The 17185-nt window shown below is 41.2% G+C and overlaps 1 protein-coding gene across 2 annotated transcripts in view; it reads left to right on the top strand.

Moving 5' to 3' along the window:
- The first annotated feature begins 2714 nt into the window (after positions 1-2714).
- Positions 2715-17185, top strand: part of gria2b (glutamate receptor, ionotropic, AMPA 2b) — a 41350-nt gene continuing 26879 nt past the window's right edge. For both annotated transcript variants that reach the window (XM_029513329.1, XM_029513330.1), the window contains exons 1-2: positions 2715-2834; positions 2954-3094. In XM_029513329.1, the coding sequence (XP_029369189.1) occupies positions 2750-2834; positions 2954-3094 (226 nt within the window). In that variant the 5' untranslated portion in view covers positions 2715-2749. The remainder of the gene's footprint in view (positions 2835-2953; positions 3095-17185) is intronic.

Below are 17185 nucleotides of genomic sequence, written 5' to 3'. Positions count from 1 at the left end.
CACGTGTCAGAGCCCAGCACAACAGCCGCTGTTTGTCCATCACAACCGTGTTGAAGTGCCCTTGAATGAGACATTAAAATGTTCCCCATTGTAAGTCACTCTAGATAAGAGTACCGGCGAAAGGCCAGAAGTAAAAATGCTTTCTAGGAAGGAGTCTTGACCGGGGAAGAATTTCTCTAAAGGCCACTGACTTGCTTTTACATGCCAAATAGCAGATTCACATGGAAGGCCCAGTGTCTTCGCAACTTCCGTCTCGTTCCAGTTGTTATTTTGTGTAAACAGACTTGCAGGTAATCAGCAGGTTCATGATTTGATTGTGAGTCACTCCTAAAAACCCATTAGAACTGTGCTCAGCGTTGTGACAGTTAAATTATCACGTGGGTTGCAAATTCAGTGCTTTGTGGAATGTGCTGTAAGATAATCAAAATGAAATTACATTTGAGTGTCACGGAGTAGAAGAGTGAATCCATGCGTGGCCCAACCGGCAGACAAGGTTGGACAGATAAACACACGAGCCGGTAAATTGCAAGAAGGTGAAAATTCAACAACTTAGTCGAAAGGCTTTCATTGAAAACACAAGACGATAGAAGAAGGTATCCTGTCTGTTCACAGGGCACAGCTGGCCTATGACCTCAGGGGTTAAAGGGAAAGTACAGCTACATATGTCAGAACATTGGTAAGAATAGTTTTTTAAACATGCTAAATTCATTGCTGGGCTGTGGGAGGAGTGCAGCAGTATTGTGACAGCAGTCTGATAGCGCAAGGAACACTAACACTCACTCATTGTGATGAAATTAAGACAAATCTGGACAAGATTAGACGCTTCACCCATCTTTGGTTGCCTATTTCATTTTATTTTTTTGTTTAACAGGCACAACATATGCCACACAAAAATGTGGAAAATGTCCTGTATGTAGGTTTTGTGTATGCTTTGTGAAGTAGCACACACAGCTCGTCAGTCAGCAGTGAATTCATAAAAACGCTTTCCTTTGTCTTTCGGACTGGGAGCCCCTGCTGCTCTCCGTGGTGCTGAAACCTGCCTCTGAACGCTGCCGTCCTTTCTCTCCGCCTCGCGCTCGGCCTCATTAGTTTGCTCCCGGACTGTTATGTCGCGTTGCCCAACGGTTAATACACATCTGTCTGTGTGGGCTGAGATATGCATACCATAAAAACAGGCGACGAGGAGGAGCTTGCCATTTAAGTCCCGGTGGCGGTGAGGGAGCTCTTGTTGATTTGACCCTGCTCAACTCCAGCCAGAAGGAGATATGAATTGCAGATACTGGATCATTGCATACTTATTTCTGGAACATATGTGTGACAGTCTGAAATCTGATGCCCGTGACATATTTTGTTGACCCTTAACAGGATAATATGATCTTTTGTCCAAGACAATCTGAGATGTCTACTCATTTGTTGTTGTTTACTATTTACTTTAACTATTATGCTAAATGTTTCTTAAGATTGAAAGCTCCTTGGGGATATTCTTCTTTGTGTTCTCTCTCTTTTGGTAGTAGTTGGGGGCGAAATAATATCAGTTTTAAACTAAGCTGTGGACTCTGACAGTCATGGCCAATGGCATTCTCCACAGTGACTCTCAGGAATTAGGATTAATTCAAGTAAATCTTCAATGTAACTGAAATGACACTCATTTGCACTTCTCTTTAATCTCATACAGTTGAAACACAAATGTGAGGACGGTGTTTTTGTGTAGCCCTGATGAACAGCTGCTGTTATGTGGCAGCAGAACGCTTGACATCATCTCCCCGCTTTAAGGTCAAAGGGCTGATCTCTGCTTAGCTCACATTCATTGAACCCTTGATATCATAATGAACATGCTTTGCCCTCCAACCTGCTCATAACTAACTCCATTAATGGAAGAGTCCGTTTGTTGCTCTTAAAGCTCTAACCAGGTCCAGAAAGGTTCACGAAGGCATCATTTTCAGTTTAACATTTTTTTTTTTTTTTTTTTTTACAATTTTTCATTCAATATTTCAGGGCATTTTGTAAACGTAATAACTGATCTATCCATCGCATGATCTTTTTTCAAATGTTTGTCTTTTGAGTTTGACTGAACTGTCTGATCAGCTGCTTTGTTGCTCCATGTCAAGTGTGTGTATCTAATTGGAAGTTTGTGAATACAAAGCTCTTAAAACAACAAGGAAAGACTGACCTGTCCACGCTGAAATGTTCAAATGTGCTGTTATTAATGGACGTATAACCGTCAGCTGCGTCCTGAAGGATGTTGTGGATAATCCTTGTTATGAAGCTGCTTTGTAACACAAAGCAGAGAGACAAGGCCAAGGGGTTAAGCAGACAGCACACTCGGCTCCTTTCGTCTCTTTTCGCCTTCTCATTAACATTCCTGACTTGTGGGTGTGATGCTGAGAGGATCTCCGGCGCGCCGAGCGGAGACGCGCAGTGTCCCTGTGCGTTTGGAGGAGGAATCAGCTGCTGGCAGGAGGAGCAGAAGGAAAGACAGCAGACCGACAGCGCAGGCGACCATTCCTTCACTGTTTCTGCTTTTTTTTTTTTTTTTTTTTTTTTTTTTTTTTTCCCCCCTCTTTCTTCCGCTGCCCCCCACCTGCAGATTTCTGCTCCCTTTGCTGCAGATTATTATAATTTTGGTAATTTCCTCCCCAAAGCTGAAGGTGTCCAGTATGTGTCGGACCTAATCTCTCCGGTGAGAACGAGGATATTAGACCCCCACCCCCCTCCACCCCCGGTGGATGAGGACACTTAAACTGTGGACATGGAAAAGATAGTGAATTTATCCCTTTCAGTTCTGCTGGTTTTATGGAGCTGCGCGCTCGGAGGCTCGCCCAGTGTTCAGATCGGTAGGTATCCATCGGTTGGATTGGGGGGGGGGGGGGCTTGAAATGTGTCTTATAATTGGACATTGTGTAGGTGTAACTAGCATTTATTATTATTATTATTATTATTCTCTTGGTTTCAGGGGGACTCTTTCCAAGGGGTGCGGATCAGGAGTACAGCGCATTTCGGATAGGAATGGTTCAGTTTGGCACTTCTGAATTCAGACTGACGCCTCACATTGACAACCTGGAAGTGGCCAACAGTTTTGCTGTTACCAATTGTTGTAAGTGATCAACATCTTTCTGTTCTCGTTGAAATGAACCAAGCTTTTCCCTTCAAGTGCGCGCCACCGTCGGCGCCGATGTTGCTGTTGCTGTTGCTGTGACGCGAGTTTGGATAAATAAATCGGTGGCTGCGATAGTGAACCGGAGCTCATGCTGAGTTGTGTGATCTATATTCTGTCAGCAAACACATCGAGGCTGTCAGCCGGGTAGTTTAAGATGGAAGAGCATCGGGCAGGCGATGGGAAAGTTGGTTTCCACAGTAACAGTCAGCCACATCCATCCCATTTTCATTCCGGGAGATTCAGGGGTCAGACAAGAGAAGAAAAACAAAACCTGATCAATCCTTTATCTTCTTTTCATCAATCCAGCTGCAAAGATTGCTGGAAAAAGGAGCGGAGGTGAGATGACCTCACTTGATTCCGACAAACATTGTGGTTTCTTGTGTCTGATGCTGTTTCTCTTGGCAACAGATTCGTTTCTGTTCATTGAAAAAAAGAAATTCCTAACACAGATTTGTTAAGAAAAGAAAAAAAAAAATTAAAGACTGCTGCTGAGATATACATTTTTGTTTATTTTTGCAGTGTGCATTGATGCCACGTCAGAAGAAGCATTGCTCATCTATCGTTGGCTCCCTTAAGACAGCCTGCTTATAGATTTACACTGAGCCCCCCTCTCTCTCTCTCTCTCTCTCTCTCACACAGCATTATTTGAAGGATTAATTAGGATGATGTATTAACGGCAGCACTAACAAGGCCCTAAAATGGTTGACTTCCCTGAGAAAATCCACAGCATAATGGGCTGTTTATCAACCTAAATATCTGCTCTTAAATCAAACGAGTCCATCACTTCCCACAGACTCCTCCACCTGACGGAGGGAGAGTTTTCAGCGACAGACGTATTCATACGTTCATTTCTGTCTTTGCAAGCGAACAGGTTCTGATAAGGTCTCTTTTTATTTATTTTTTATTATTTTCCTTAAAGCTGCACATTTTCATTAGGCAGTTGCCAGGCGACTACTCCTCAACAGTCCCTTCAAGCATAAATCAAATGCTCCTGATTGGTGCGCACACAGGCCCCAATCGATTTCATTACCATATAAAAGCTTCCTGCCTGGTTCAGTGAGCCAACAGGCCAACAGATCACAGCCCGAGTCGTGTTGCTCAACAACCTGCATCTCATCTGTCACATGCTTTATTGTGTGACTGATTTCAAATTGCACATACAGATAGATCTGGTCTAAACGTCTTCAAAAAAGTTGCTCGCCAAGCGCCAACCATCATAAAATTTGAAGTAGAACCAATTTTTTTTTCTACCCAGAGATTTAGGACAGCTTCCCAGATTTCTCATCACATTTGAGTAATTACCTCAGTGTGATTTCTGAGTCTGACTTTTGGTCATGCGCGTGTTCCTGAAAGATGACATGGGGTAAACCAACCGAACAGCAGATAAAGAAAACAGCACAAAAGTCATTTTTGGTTTCCTACTTTCATTTATGAGCCAAATTATGACTGCTGGCCTGCTGCTTTAATTTTTTTCACATTTTTTTGAAGTGATCAAATCATGTAAAGTCAGAGTTTTGGGGAAATTAGGGTATCGTAATCAGTGTGACAGAGCTGTGCTCCTTTTTAAGCGGAGTATTTCGTATCCAAGCAATCAACTGGCTCGTTAATGCTGAACAGGCAGCACTTCAGATTGGTGACTAACTGCGAGGCCGGCTCACCTCGTCCTCGTCCTCACTGTGTCATACCGATGTCTCTGAATAGGGAACAGGTGGACACAGAAAGGGAGAAAATGAATGTATGGATGGATGTGAGTGGTTGTGTGGGGGCTGATTGAATGAGCGTTGTGTTAAATGTTAAAAGGGGCCTCTAATAGCCTGTTTTCATGCAACACTCGGGCTCAGTCTGCATTCAAATTCTTCCCAAAGTGACTAACTGACTCCTTCAGTGGGAGTTAAAAACAGAAGGGAGGGGTGAGGAGAGGAGGAGGTGATGGTGATTGTTGGGGGGGGGGGGGCTTTTAAGCCGGTAGATGGCAGCCTGCCTCACAGTCCACCTCCATCTGTAATTACAGTGCATTAAAGCCAGGGCTCTGCCTTTTGTTCAAATGTGCTTTGTGGAGAATAAAAGCTGAAATACTGACGCCGACATGGAGCTTTGAACAGTTTAAACTCCAGCTTGTTAAAATATGTTCTGCTGAGCTCCAGGACTTTTCCATCCGCACTCCTACACTAGGCTGCTGCGGCTGCTTATGGTGGAGGAGGTGTTTCAGGTGTGAGCCCCCATTTGGGCTCCAGTAATGAGACTAATGAACTACAGAAAAGTGAGACACACTTGACGTCACACATTAGAGCCCCCGAATAGGGAAGGAGCAGATGTTTTTACCTCACCAGCTGCTGTCTCTGCATCTGATGCACAGAGCACTCAAACTTCAGACGTACAGAAAGTTGGAGACTTTTTCTTTCCAAAAAAAACAAATCAATCATTGTTTTGACTCACAGTTGCGTTTTGTTGTTCAAGGAGACCAAGTGGTTGATGTAGATATGACGGCAGCGGAAGGAAAAGTGCCGTGGCCGTGTTCAATTCCAGTGTGAGAATAGCAGTTTATGTTTCTATTATCCTCAACAACTAAGTTAACAATTGCAACTGTTTGGGAAGACATTAACCTAACCTAAATCACTATCTCTTTCTAAACCTAATCAAGCTGTGACTGTGACGATTGTCCAGTATGCTGCGAAAAGGTCACTTTTTCTTTTTCATTCGCTCTTGTTCCATTTTATTTTTCTTCTTTATTTAATTTACTTAAGTTCTTTTTTGTTTGTTTGTTTTTAGACTTAGTTGCAGTCAGACCAATTTGACACAGAATAGATAAAAAAAATAAATAAAAATCATACAGCCGTGCCAGTGAGAAACACAGCGGCTCATTCCAGCTGCATTTGCCCTGCGCAGCAGCAACTCATCAATGCAGTGTGTCAGAGACAGTGGGAGGACGGATGATGCATTCCTCTATCAATAACAGCTCATCTGGACAGGCCTGCATCTGCTGCCAGGATCTGGGGAATCATTTTCACTGTGTGTGTGCAATACATTAGAAAGGATACTGTTCAAACTGCTTGCAGTCGAGACACCTCAGAAGCTCCTCGTGGCTAAATGACTAATGTTCCTGAAGACGTCTCATCATTTATGATATATGTTGAATTATTTGCGTTTGGGCTTGGGGATGCATGGACACATTCTGAGTCACAGGCAGCATCTATTGTGGCGCTTTCCTGTTTTTAATTCAGTCAGCAGAGCGCACGCAGAACTATTTTCTGTACAGCTACATTGGTCATTAAAGCACCTTTTCACCAAATTAAATGCCATGTGGAGTCCTTCTAAAATAACCCAAAATCATGTCTTCATCCGGGTTATCTCAGGTTAGGTTTGAATGTGCCAGTGACAGGATTTAATGAAAGATTTATGAAGTTACATGACAGGAACTGAAGGTTTGTGTTATGAGAGCTTTTAAAGGAGAATATAATGCTGCTTTTTGATAATTTTGACCATCCTTAAAAAAAAAACAAACAAAAAAAAAAAACGTATCTCTTGCATGAGAAGAAATAAAAATCTCTTTGCACTCATGAGTGATGAGAAGTTACGAGCAGACTTTACTCTGTAATCAGGGCGGGGAATCTCTGTCGTGCCTAAATTTGGCGTCGACATCCAATTAACAGTCTCCAGAATGTGGTGCAGCACCATCTCACACCTTAGTCACAAGTGACAGAAAAATAAGGTATATCTTTTTTTTTTTTTTTTTGACAACTTATGTGTTGCTTGAAAATCACCATACTGCTGCGTCATCCGCTTTAAAAATGTACCTTCACTGATTGGATAAACCTCCCACAGAACTGTGGCACTAGATTACTTAGAGAAATAGTTTAATGGACAGAGCCAGCACTTTTCTGTAGTTCTTCTCCTTTAATACAGTGGTAAGTGACTATATACTTGCGTGTCTTGCTGCCATATTAAACTTGTTCAGTTTGTACTTTTATTTCTGACACCCGCATCTTTCAAAGTAAACCACTCTCCCTTCTCTGAGACCATCAGAGCATTTTGAGGTCACCGACAGCCGTCCGACAATTTAACACTTCAAAGTTCTAGTTTGTCATGGTCAAATCACGTCATACAGCAATTTCATGCATCTAAATGCACACAGCAACTCAGGGCCATATATATACGGAGACCTTGCTGAATGATCAAAAGCCCAAACCGACGCACGGTGGAGCATTGGTTATAGCCAATTTATTGTTCACACTTAATTAAGTGCATTCTCCTCCATTTCACTGGGAGCAGTGAAATATTAAGTAGGCCTGGGAGCTGGCCGGCCAGGAAATGAGGCTAAAGAACCCTCTGTGGATATTTACATGCCCTGAATACAGCCCCCAACCAAAACCCTTATCGCTATGTCCTCAAAAAACACAAGCCTGAGATAGAATCAGTTACAGCATGAGTCAAAGTCTTTTGGCTGGAAGTTGCCTTCTGTCGTGCATCCCATGACTTAGTTTGCTCAGTGCCTCCGAGGCAGGTGCCTCAAATGCATTTTTGTCATAAGCTGGGAGGGAAACATGCTTTTCCGTTCTTTCCTTTTTTAAAGACAATGACCCCTTAAATTCTAATTTATTTAATAGAAAAGGATGAGATGAAGGTAAATTTCAGTTTCATACTGGTGCCTTTTTTTTCCAAAATAGCCAAAATATGCACTAAAGTTGCATTTATTAAAATGTATATGCTTTCAACTTTGTATTTATCAGTGAAGAGTTTATTCAGATGTCATTCAGATCAATTGGTTGCATGACGAAACAAATGATTACAAAATCTTCCAGCAAGGACCAAAAAAAAAAAAAAATGGTGAAGAAAACTGTTATAAACATGCAAAAGAGTGGAAAGCAGATTTTTAATCAAGTTATTCCCGATGTTGAAATTACGTTATTATATGCTGAATTTCATCTTCCCTTTCATCGCCGGTGGTCATAATGAATTAGCACCCTGAGGGCGCGGGAGTTGTTTTGTTTGCAATAAGGACCAAATACTGAAAATGTTTGCCACATCTTTCACATAATAATAGTTCAAATCGCAAAAGTGTAACTAACAAAAAAACTTGTGAATCAGATCAAGAGTAAAAATGTAATCAATGTTTTATTAACATTTTCATTGTCGAATAGATTACAGCCAAGAACATTTGTTTGCGGCAAACTAACCCAATGAAATACCATTCTGAAAAATGTTTTCAGCAGCTTAATTACATTTCTGTTGAGGTGAATCTGACTTTTGAATATTTGTCCGGTCATTTTGAATTCAAACTGGAGAAATTTTCTTTAATTTGCTGAATAACCTCTCCTGCTTTAGAGAGATGCTCATTAGCATGCACACGGGAGAATCTGTCGCGTTGGTGATTAAGATTTGATCCGGGTGCCTTGTCTGCCCCTACAGGGTGTTCGTGCCAAACTTATTAGGGTTTGAGTGTGTGTTTGTCAATGTGGAGAGAGAGAGAGAGAGAGAGAGAGAGAGGGACAAAAGATAAAGAAAACGGTGAGTATAAGAGCCTTTACAGTGCGACGGGCAGAGGGAGGGAGATGACAGCATGTCCTTATGCTGTCTGCTGCTGTGAGTCACGTTTCACAGAGCAAAATGTAAATGTGATGTAAATGTAGGGACAAGTGTGTCCTTTAAAAACGGGCAGGACGACTCAGGCTAAAGGTGAATACAATCAATACAATCTCGGCCTGCCTGTTTGCCTTTTTCGAGTGTTTATCTGCTCTGTATGACTCTAAATTAGGAAACAGTGGCAGAACAAGCGGAAGCCACGTCTTTCGCTGTAATACTGACTGTTTCTCACTTTCTCCAGTCTAAACAAAACCGTCTCAGTGCCGTCTGCCCAGTAAAACAACATGGAGGCCCGATGAATACCTTCTCCTCCAGCTCTTATTCTTTTCCATTCAGTGGAGCTCGCTGTTACCTCTTCACTGGTAGCTTTGAACCACTTGAAACACTTCTTTACATTATCTGCAACCCTGTGGAGCGCTGTCTGTTTTGCAGGCAGACCTTTTTGTATCGTATTGCTTGAATTGTAAGAACTTGCTCCCCGATGCTGTTCCTGCTTCAACAAAAGGCCTCGTCTGGACTAGAGCCAGAGCATCTCGGCAGCTGTTGCCTCATCTGTTGCATTTTGCTTTAATTGCGCAGATTTCTTTTTTCATTTCATGCTTCATAGGGTACAAACTGATATTGCACTGTCCAAACCGCCTGCCAATTCTGGTAATATTAGAGAAGAACATCCAGCTTTACATGCTTCATTCTTCATGAGTGATGTTAAGTACGATCCCGGGTTTTTTCAACTTGCAATTTTATGCTTTTTTGTCTTTTTGGATTCAGCTGTTAGTTACTTGTGGAGGTGGAGTGTATAATGGCAATGAATGCAGCAGCACAAACCAAAGAAAGCAATGAAAGTGCAGCACACATTGTGGTTTATAAATCTGATCAATGTGTCTCTTTACAATCGATATTTTTGTGCGTAACTGATACGAATGCCAAAGTGATGAGATTATTTTGGACAGAGAAATTCATTTAACATCACTGTAATGTTAACTCTGCTCACTGGGAGCTTGGATGGAGTTGGGTGGGATAATGGCGTTTAGGGGCACGCAGGATCTACGTCATACGGACACTAATCTAGTTTTCTCTGGCTGCGAGACAAAATTCAGCAACTCATCACAAATCAGTGAAGCATTTGTGAGAGTCCACTTGATCCCTGATCCACCGCTGTCTAAATCTGTGACGGGAGTTTCACCATGTAAGGCCCTGCAAGGCCACAGCGTGTGGGCAGTTTGTTTGATCGGCCCCTCTTATAAGTCAATAATAGGTGTTCAGTGGAGTTCGGAGATCATACACAAGACCATTTACTGTTTGTTAGGGTGACTTGGGATGTCTTTGAGTTCTTGTTTGTTTCTTTTCTCTTTGATTACGACACCATTACGTAACAATAAAGTAAATTGTAATATAAATATTAAATATATTATTTTCACCACCAATGCAGATAGTTTTGGTGTTGTTTAGATCCAGAGTAAAGGGACATGGATGTATGTATTTTTTTGATCTTTAAAAGGGTATTGGTAGAGTTTGATCTTTGCAAATTTTTTGCATGAAGGACAAAAAGGTAAATATTACTGAACAGCACATGACAAGTCCCCGCACTCAAGTGAATGGTGCCACGCTTGGATAAAATCAGTTTAAGTTCCCAACAATAAAACCAATTTAAAGAGGGATTGACCACAAGGACAACCAAGTGTGTAATAACTGCCAGGACAAAACTATTAAACAGACAATGACACGGGCAATTAGACGCAGATAAGAAAATAAATAAGAGAAAAACGTCGTGATTCAGAGGCAGAAAGAGAGAGATAGGACTCAGGCCAGCAGCTGCTTCCACAAGAGCAGTCAGCAGCCGTGTCCCTCGGCAGGTGAGATCTTTGGATGTGACCAGTTTCTGACGGAGAAGGAAACAAACCACCCCACACACACACACACACACAGAGCATACAGAGTATTTGGCCGTGTGCACACACAGGAAACAGACAGACAGGGAGTGTAATAATGTAGCGGGCAAGAGGCAACTCCACACTGTTCCCAGCTGTCTGCTCCCATTTTAATACTGTCAACCTGAAGTTAGAGAAGAGGCTGCTGGTCCTCGAATAAACAGGAGGTGGCTTGACCAGATAGAGGTACGTTTAGCAGTTGCATCATGTGGCTCCGGCTTTTTTTTTTGATCAATCTAAAAAACAGACAGGCAGGCCTCACATGTCTTAGCGGCCCCCCTCTCTCTATGATGAAAGAGCAAGAGAAACAGTAGGAAAAAGGGACAGCTGCATACATTATCTTCCGATGTCATCATTCGCTCGCCAGAAGGATGTTTCACAAACAGCACTACAGCCAATCAAATTCCTCCAAATGCAGACGTTTTATTTTCTGCCCTTTCATCTCTAATGAACAGAAGTAAACACGAGAGTAAAACACAGATTTCGATCATGTTTCTGCTCCTAATCAAGTACATCAGCTGATATATTATGCAAGTAGGTTTAGTCATGTTAACAAGCTTACTTAAGCATTAACATGCTTAAAAACGTGTATTTGGCGATGCAGAAAAGATTGTGACAAATTAAAAAGTAATTGCCAGGAGACTATGAAAGTCAGTGGAATAAATGTAAAGTGTTTGAATCCCATGTCACAACAATTAGTCAAGAGTGATCTGAACAACATTACAACTACTGAATGGGCCAAAGCTGTGGACTACTATTATCTACATAGCTAACAATGGCATTAACAGCTGTTAATGTCTGGAAGAAAAATTGTGTTCAGGTTTATTCATTTACTTGTCAAAAGCTGCTGTCTCCGGTGGCCAAAAGCTTTGCCAATGTAAATCCTTTTCCTCTACTGAACCAGCTCTTTTCAGATAGTGACTGAATCTGCCTGAATCCTAATCAACGATCAAAATCTTGTCAAATAGCAATCACAGCCCCAAAGAAACCAAATTCAGCAGCGCAGAAAACCCTTCTAACCCTCTTAGGGGGTTAGAAAATTAATTCTGTGGCGCTGTCGTGGTTAAATGGAAGAACAGTGACTGTCAGTTTCACAGTGGCTGTTTATTTGAGTTATTCATCCACCTGCTCCTTCTGATGCTGATTTTTTTTTCTCCATTTCCTCTTCAATAAGATGGAACTATGGGCTGCAATAACCTGTTTGCATTGATAACATAGGTGCTGTTTTTTTTTTTACAGGAGGACTTCCATACTTTATTATACATATGTATTTTATTACCAGCTAACCCACATTAAGCAGCACTTGTGATGTCAAGGAAAGTTTCACTGAACAGGAGTTTTTCTGTTTTATCTATTGACAGTAAAATCGTTCAAATCTTATCCTATTTGCCTTGAAAACCTTAATTCACCACTACACTCCGTGTGGTATTTAATTTTCAGCCAAGCGAACGCATTAGTTACTTTTGAGCGAATATCATAATGTCGTGGTTCAGTGTTCTAGCAACATAAGTTCTGTTTCATGTTGTTTGTGCACAGCAAAACAGCTTTGTGGATAAAAGGGGTGTTTTTCAAAAATAGATTTGCATGAAATTCCCCCGCAGAAGGGGAGGCATTAAAATCCCATGAAAGAGCTGCAGCTGCAACCTCAATCTTACTTTTTAATGCTTCACTTTATTGTAGAAAATCGAGCTCTCCAAAAGGTCACAACTCCGTTAGCTTTTCTTTTCAAAGAGCGGGTATTTTTTTAATCTTCATCCTTTTCTATGGGACTGCACGGGAGCCAATTTGAGGTGTGTAAGCTCTGACAATGACACAATGTCAAAACTGTTTTAAATATGATAATGAGGGCAGACTCAGGAGATGCACCCTGCTGTATTATGCCACTCTACAGACATCCTGTAATCTGCCTTTTAACATTTATATATGTATAATAATTTTTTATCCTGTGCGGCATTTGTGGATTTAGTAGTTAGTGGCTATAGCAGAGACAACCAGGCCTTTATTTGACTCAAGTGATACGTTTTTATGTTCTTATTTCCCTTGTTGTTTTTCAGTAAACCTGCTGAAAATAAAATAATCTCTGTATCATGGATATAGTTACATCCTAAATTCCATCAATACAAGAAGGGCATTAATTCATGCTCACCAATCTCAGAACTTCCTCATGCAAGAAATTTTCTTTTCATATGTTTCACTGTTTGACCATTTGAGGTGCAAACAGACGGACCACCATGGCGACAGAAACGTTTGCAGACAGATGTGTAATTTTCAGACTTTTAATTTGAAACAGCTGCAGAAAATGGTGAGTCTCATTAATTGCAACTTAATGAATGGATGAGAAAATGTTAATTTCTGTTGAATTCTGAAAGGAACTGCACATCAGTAGCAAAGTTGTGCATGAAATATGACTGGGTTGTTGTGCAGATGGAATTAGATCAGTAGAGATATTAATGATTGGTGATTTACTCACTCTTAATTAGTGATTGGTATGTCTTTGCTTTATGTGCTTATTGATTTGAGCATTATGTTTTCATTTGCATAATCTAGAATCAAAACCCAAACCTAATTCTTAGTTAATAATCAGGGAGAGTTTTCTTCTGGTAAGATCAGTTTTTGGACCTCAGTATTCCTAAAACCTCCTGTTAGTGCTGCTCTGATGGGTAAAGAAACAGGAAATAATGGGGTTCACTCTGACATTGAAACCTCATATAATAAGGTTCAGTTCAACTGCAATATACTTGTGTGACTTGAACAGTAACTATCAAACACAGGGCGATCTGTATTAATGTCGCTTTAATTTGCTCCACCTCTTTGAGCCGATCCCTATTCATCTTCAGCAACCACTGACTGTCTGGTTGCTATGGCAGCTGCTCCCTCAGATGCTGGATGAAGCTGTGTTTTCGTAGATGTAACTAATTCTGCTCTGGCAGGTCCAAGATCATTAGAACATAGAATAGCGGATCCAAAGTCTGCTTTGGTATTTCCACAAAAGGTCAGTGGATATACAATGTGTATTATTACAGGAGACGGATGGAATTCAAACAGAGTGGCCATGTGTGATGTATGGGCCAGCTCTGCAGAATCAATATGGCCAAAAAAATTTGTATTGTGCTTAGTGGAATGAATTGTTGTGCCTGTGTACAGCAACACAACCCAGCGCTTTCCTTTGTTCAGGTCTGAGACATTGTTTTATAGAAAATACTCAAAAAGCATTATCCAAACGGTGCACAATTGTTGCCAATCAGACACAGAGCAGCTACAGGCAAGAAATCTATTTAATGTTTGGAAGATTACATTTTGTCCCGATTAGTCTTTCACTGTTGACTCCTACTTTTAAGTGAGTGCATGTGCGCTGCAGTATTATTGCTTCTTTTGTGTGTTTCTGTTTGTTGAAAAGGACATTGTGAAGGATTCTTCACACTCCAAGCTGAGATGACCTTGTTGATGCAGTTTGGGTAATTTTTTTTTCAAGCACAGAAAATCTCTTCCAGAACCATATCTGGTTGCTAACCGAGTAGCAACAAACAGGGCTCTTTGATTAAATTTGACATCTACTTTTGGTGGATTTTCCCTTTCCCTTTCCTGTTTTATTGATTGAAAGAGTTCTGTGCATTGTTGTTTAGTGGTACGTGACGGCACTACAGTAGCCAGCAGTACTGTGTGGTCAATAACAAATGCGCTTTTCTCCTCACACCGTCCTTTCATATTTCGAAAGTGCAGAGAAAACAACAAATAGCAGAGCTGAAATGAGCGGACGATTGGAACATTGTGGGCACTGTACAATGATCACACACTGGGCCTTCAGTATTTACAGTATTCATCATGATTGTGTTCTTGTAAATCCTACATCCTCCATCCACGGCCCTTAGAAAGCCTCCAGGAAACAGGTCAGTGAACAAAAGGAGAGAAGGGGAGAGGGAGAAGGAGACAGCAAGAAATAGGATAGTAGGAGGGAGGAAGGAGGAGGGAGATGAAGGGGAGAAGAGGATGGGGGAGGGGGGGGGTCAGAAGTTGATAAGAACTGAGCTGTACTGTTCTTCTAGAGACCAGCTGCCGGAAGAGCTGCTCTAAGGCAGACAAAACACTTCCCAGCGTGCCTCACTGGCCCACAGTGACACCTCCCAGAAGTCTTCCTATCGGCCACTCAAGATTGTGACTGAGGGCTGTCACCCAGGCAACAGCCTGCGGTGCTGCCATGCACGTACAGCCGATGAAAGAATTGCATTATGAGGAGTTTTTTCAGGAATAAACTTAAGGCCAATTTCTGAATGTCATCTTTGAGGTAACTTTGACAAATGTCTTACAACAAGTCTAACTGTAGGGCAGAAATCGATTCCATTTGTGTGAGTTCTTCTCTTTCGTTGGTTGGAAAAAGAGAAATGACATTTAAAGCCACAACACTTCATAAAATAATGCAGGGAGATAAATATTTTCTGTACTGAAGCGAGAACATGGCTGAAATATGTTTCCTTGGCAACCGTCTACAGAGAAAATGAAACCAGATCGTGCTCTGAGGGGCTGCAGACAAAGCTCTCAGAAGTTATAAAGCAATCTGTACATTTGATAGTGATATATCTTTAGAAATATGACTACTTATGTGTTGTATGTTCCAGTCAGGGGTTGAGTGTTTGATATATCTTTAATTTAAAGGAATCCTTAGAGAATCATGTGAATAGGAATAGAGCCGAGGGCTAAACAGTGATTTAATTGAGACAGGAGGAAAAGATGAAAGTCTGAAAAGGTTTTTGTGTTTTGAGCCTGAACGCAGCGCTGTCTCCGTCCATTTTCTGTTTCTGAGGTGCAGTGATAGGGATTCAAATTCTAAAGCATGATCTGATATTACAAGCAGGAGTGAGGCTTTACATCGTACAGAAGTGATAAACATGATTTTTAAATGCTTTTACGGGAGGAGGATGCTTCAAAAATATTATTAGTTTTATTAGTTCGCCTGCAGGATGATAATCGTTCCCCATCAAAGTCAAAACAGATTCCATGTTAACTCGTCAAAAACAAATCAGTGGCTAGTTATTTGTAAAGGTGGATGAAGCTTGTTATCAGTCAGCTACCTGGATTGTGTTTGAACTAGAGAGGAAGGTTACAGATAATCCATCCATCTCATCCAGTTTTTGGGGATACACACAGCACAGGGTGAACATCTGCCCTTGAAGCAATTATATCAGTAACAAATGTGCTCAGTTTGCCCTGACTGAAAGGGGGTGGCAGCTTTGGGTCTCCTGCTAACTGGTGACAGATCAGTTTTACACAAAAGTCCCGACGTCCTGAGGCCTTTCCTCTGTGGTGAGAGCAGCAGTGTGGGAGAGGGTGAGATATCTAACAGTCAGTTCTGTTAACTGTGACTGGACTGCTGATGATCATCATCACACTGACATGGTGTGTGTGTGTGTGTGTGGGTAGGTGGGGGGACTGGGCCACTGCTGGTCGTCTTTTAAATACCAGATATTTTGTCAACTGCTTATTTAATGGATGCCTCCCTCTGGCCGCCTCAGTCTGTCTGCTAAACCTGAAAACAATACAAGTTTAATAACATTTTTTTCATTGAACGCCGTTGCAATTTAAAATTAAAATAGTAATTTTAAAAAGTTCAATCAGTAAATTGAGATATGCTGACGTATTTTCATTCGTAGATCAGCGGACTGGGTCTAAATGTTGCTAATGGTTTGTCAATATGGTGCTGTGCCGTTTTGAAATTGTGCATTTATTTTGCAGTAAATCTGCAATTATATCTCAGAGTTTAAATAGCTGCAACATTAATTATTTCACATTGAAGAAGAAACAAAGTATTAGTCTCCTACACTCTCTCTGTATTTAAAGTAAATTCATGCAGGTTTAAGTTTTGATCAGTCATGTAAACAGCTGCGAAGTGGTGGAGATGCTTTCAATGCCACAGTGGTAAGAAGGAGGTCAGCTATGTGGGACAGCTAAATATATTTTGCAGGTGATTCCTTCTCCTTGAAAGGTGAAACACAGTGCCAGAGTCCGGTCTGCGACAGATTTAACTCTCGATAATAGGCTGTTTAGAAACATATGATGACCACCCTAAAAAAAAAAAAAAAAAAACTACAGAAGTAACAGCAGTAATTCATCTAATTACAAACAAACAGTGCAGTGCTACTGTCCAGTTATTGTCACTGCACTTTGCATATTGGCCTGTATCTAAATCATGGAAGTGAGACATTTGAAAACTGCATTTGTAGTGTCTTGACCACAGTTACTTTTGTACATTTTGTAAATTTCTTATTAATTTGGTGTATCGAATGAAACCAACAATCTTTATCAAATGACTAGAGATGGTGCCGATGAAACTAAATGGCTAAATGGCATTCCTCCACCAAGGTGAAATATTGACGAAAATACTAAATGAAAAAATGGTCTCTCTCTCTCCCAAGTGCCTGGATCTGCCCCCTTTCACTGGATCAGCACTCGTATTGAATGGGTTCTTTTCTAATCCATACTCCATCTGTTTACCAAGGTTGGAGCAAATTGTTTCAGAGTTTTAGTG

This window comes from Echeneis naucrates, chromosome 10, assembly GCF_900963305.1.
Source record: "Echeneis naucrates chromosome 10, fEcheNa1.1, whole genome shotgun sequence".
NCBI classification, from domain to species: domain Eukaryota; kingdom Metazoa; phylum Chordata; class Actinopteri; order Carangiformes; family Echeneidae; genus Echeneis; species Echeneis naucrates.
The sequence above is the reverse complement of the archived record's forward strand: the minus strand, read 5'-3'. Positions and strand labels throughout refer to the sequence as shown.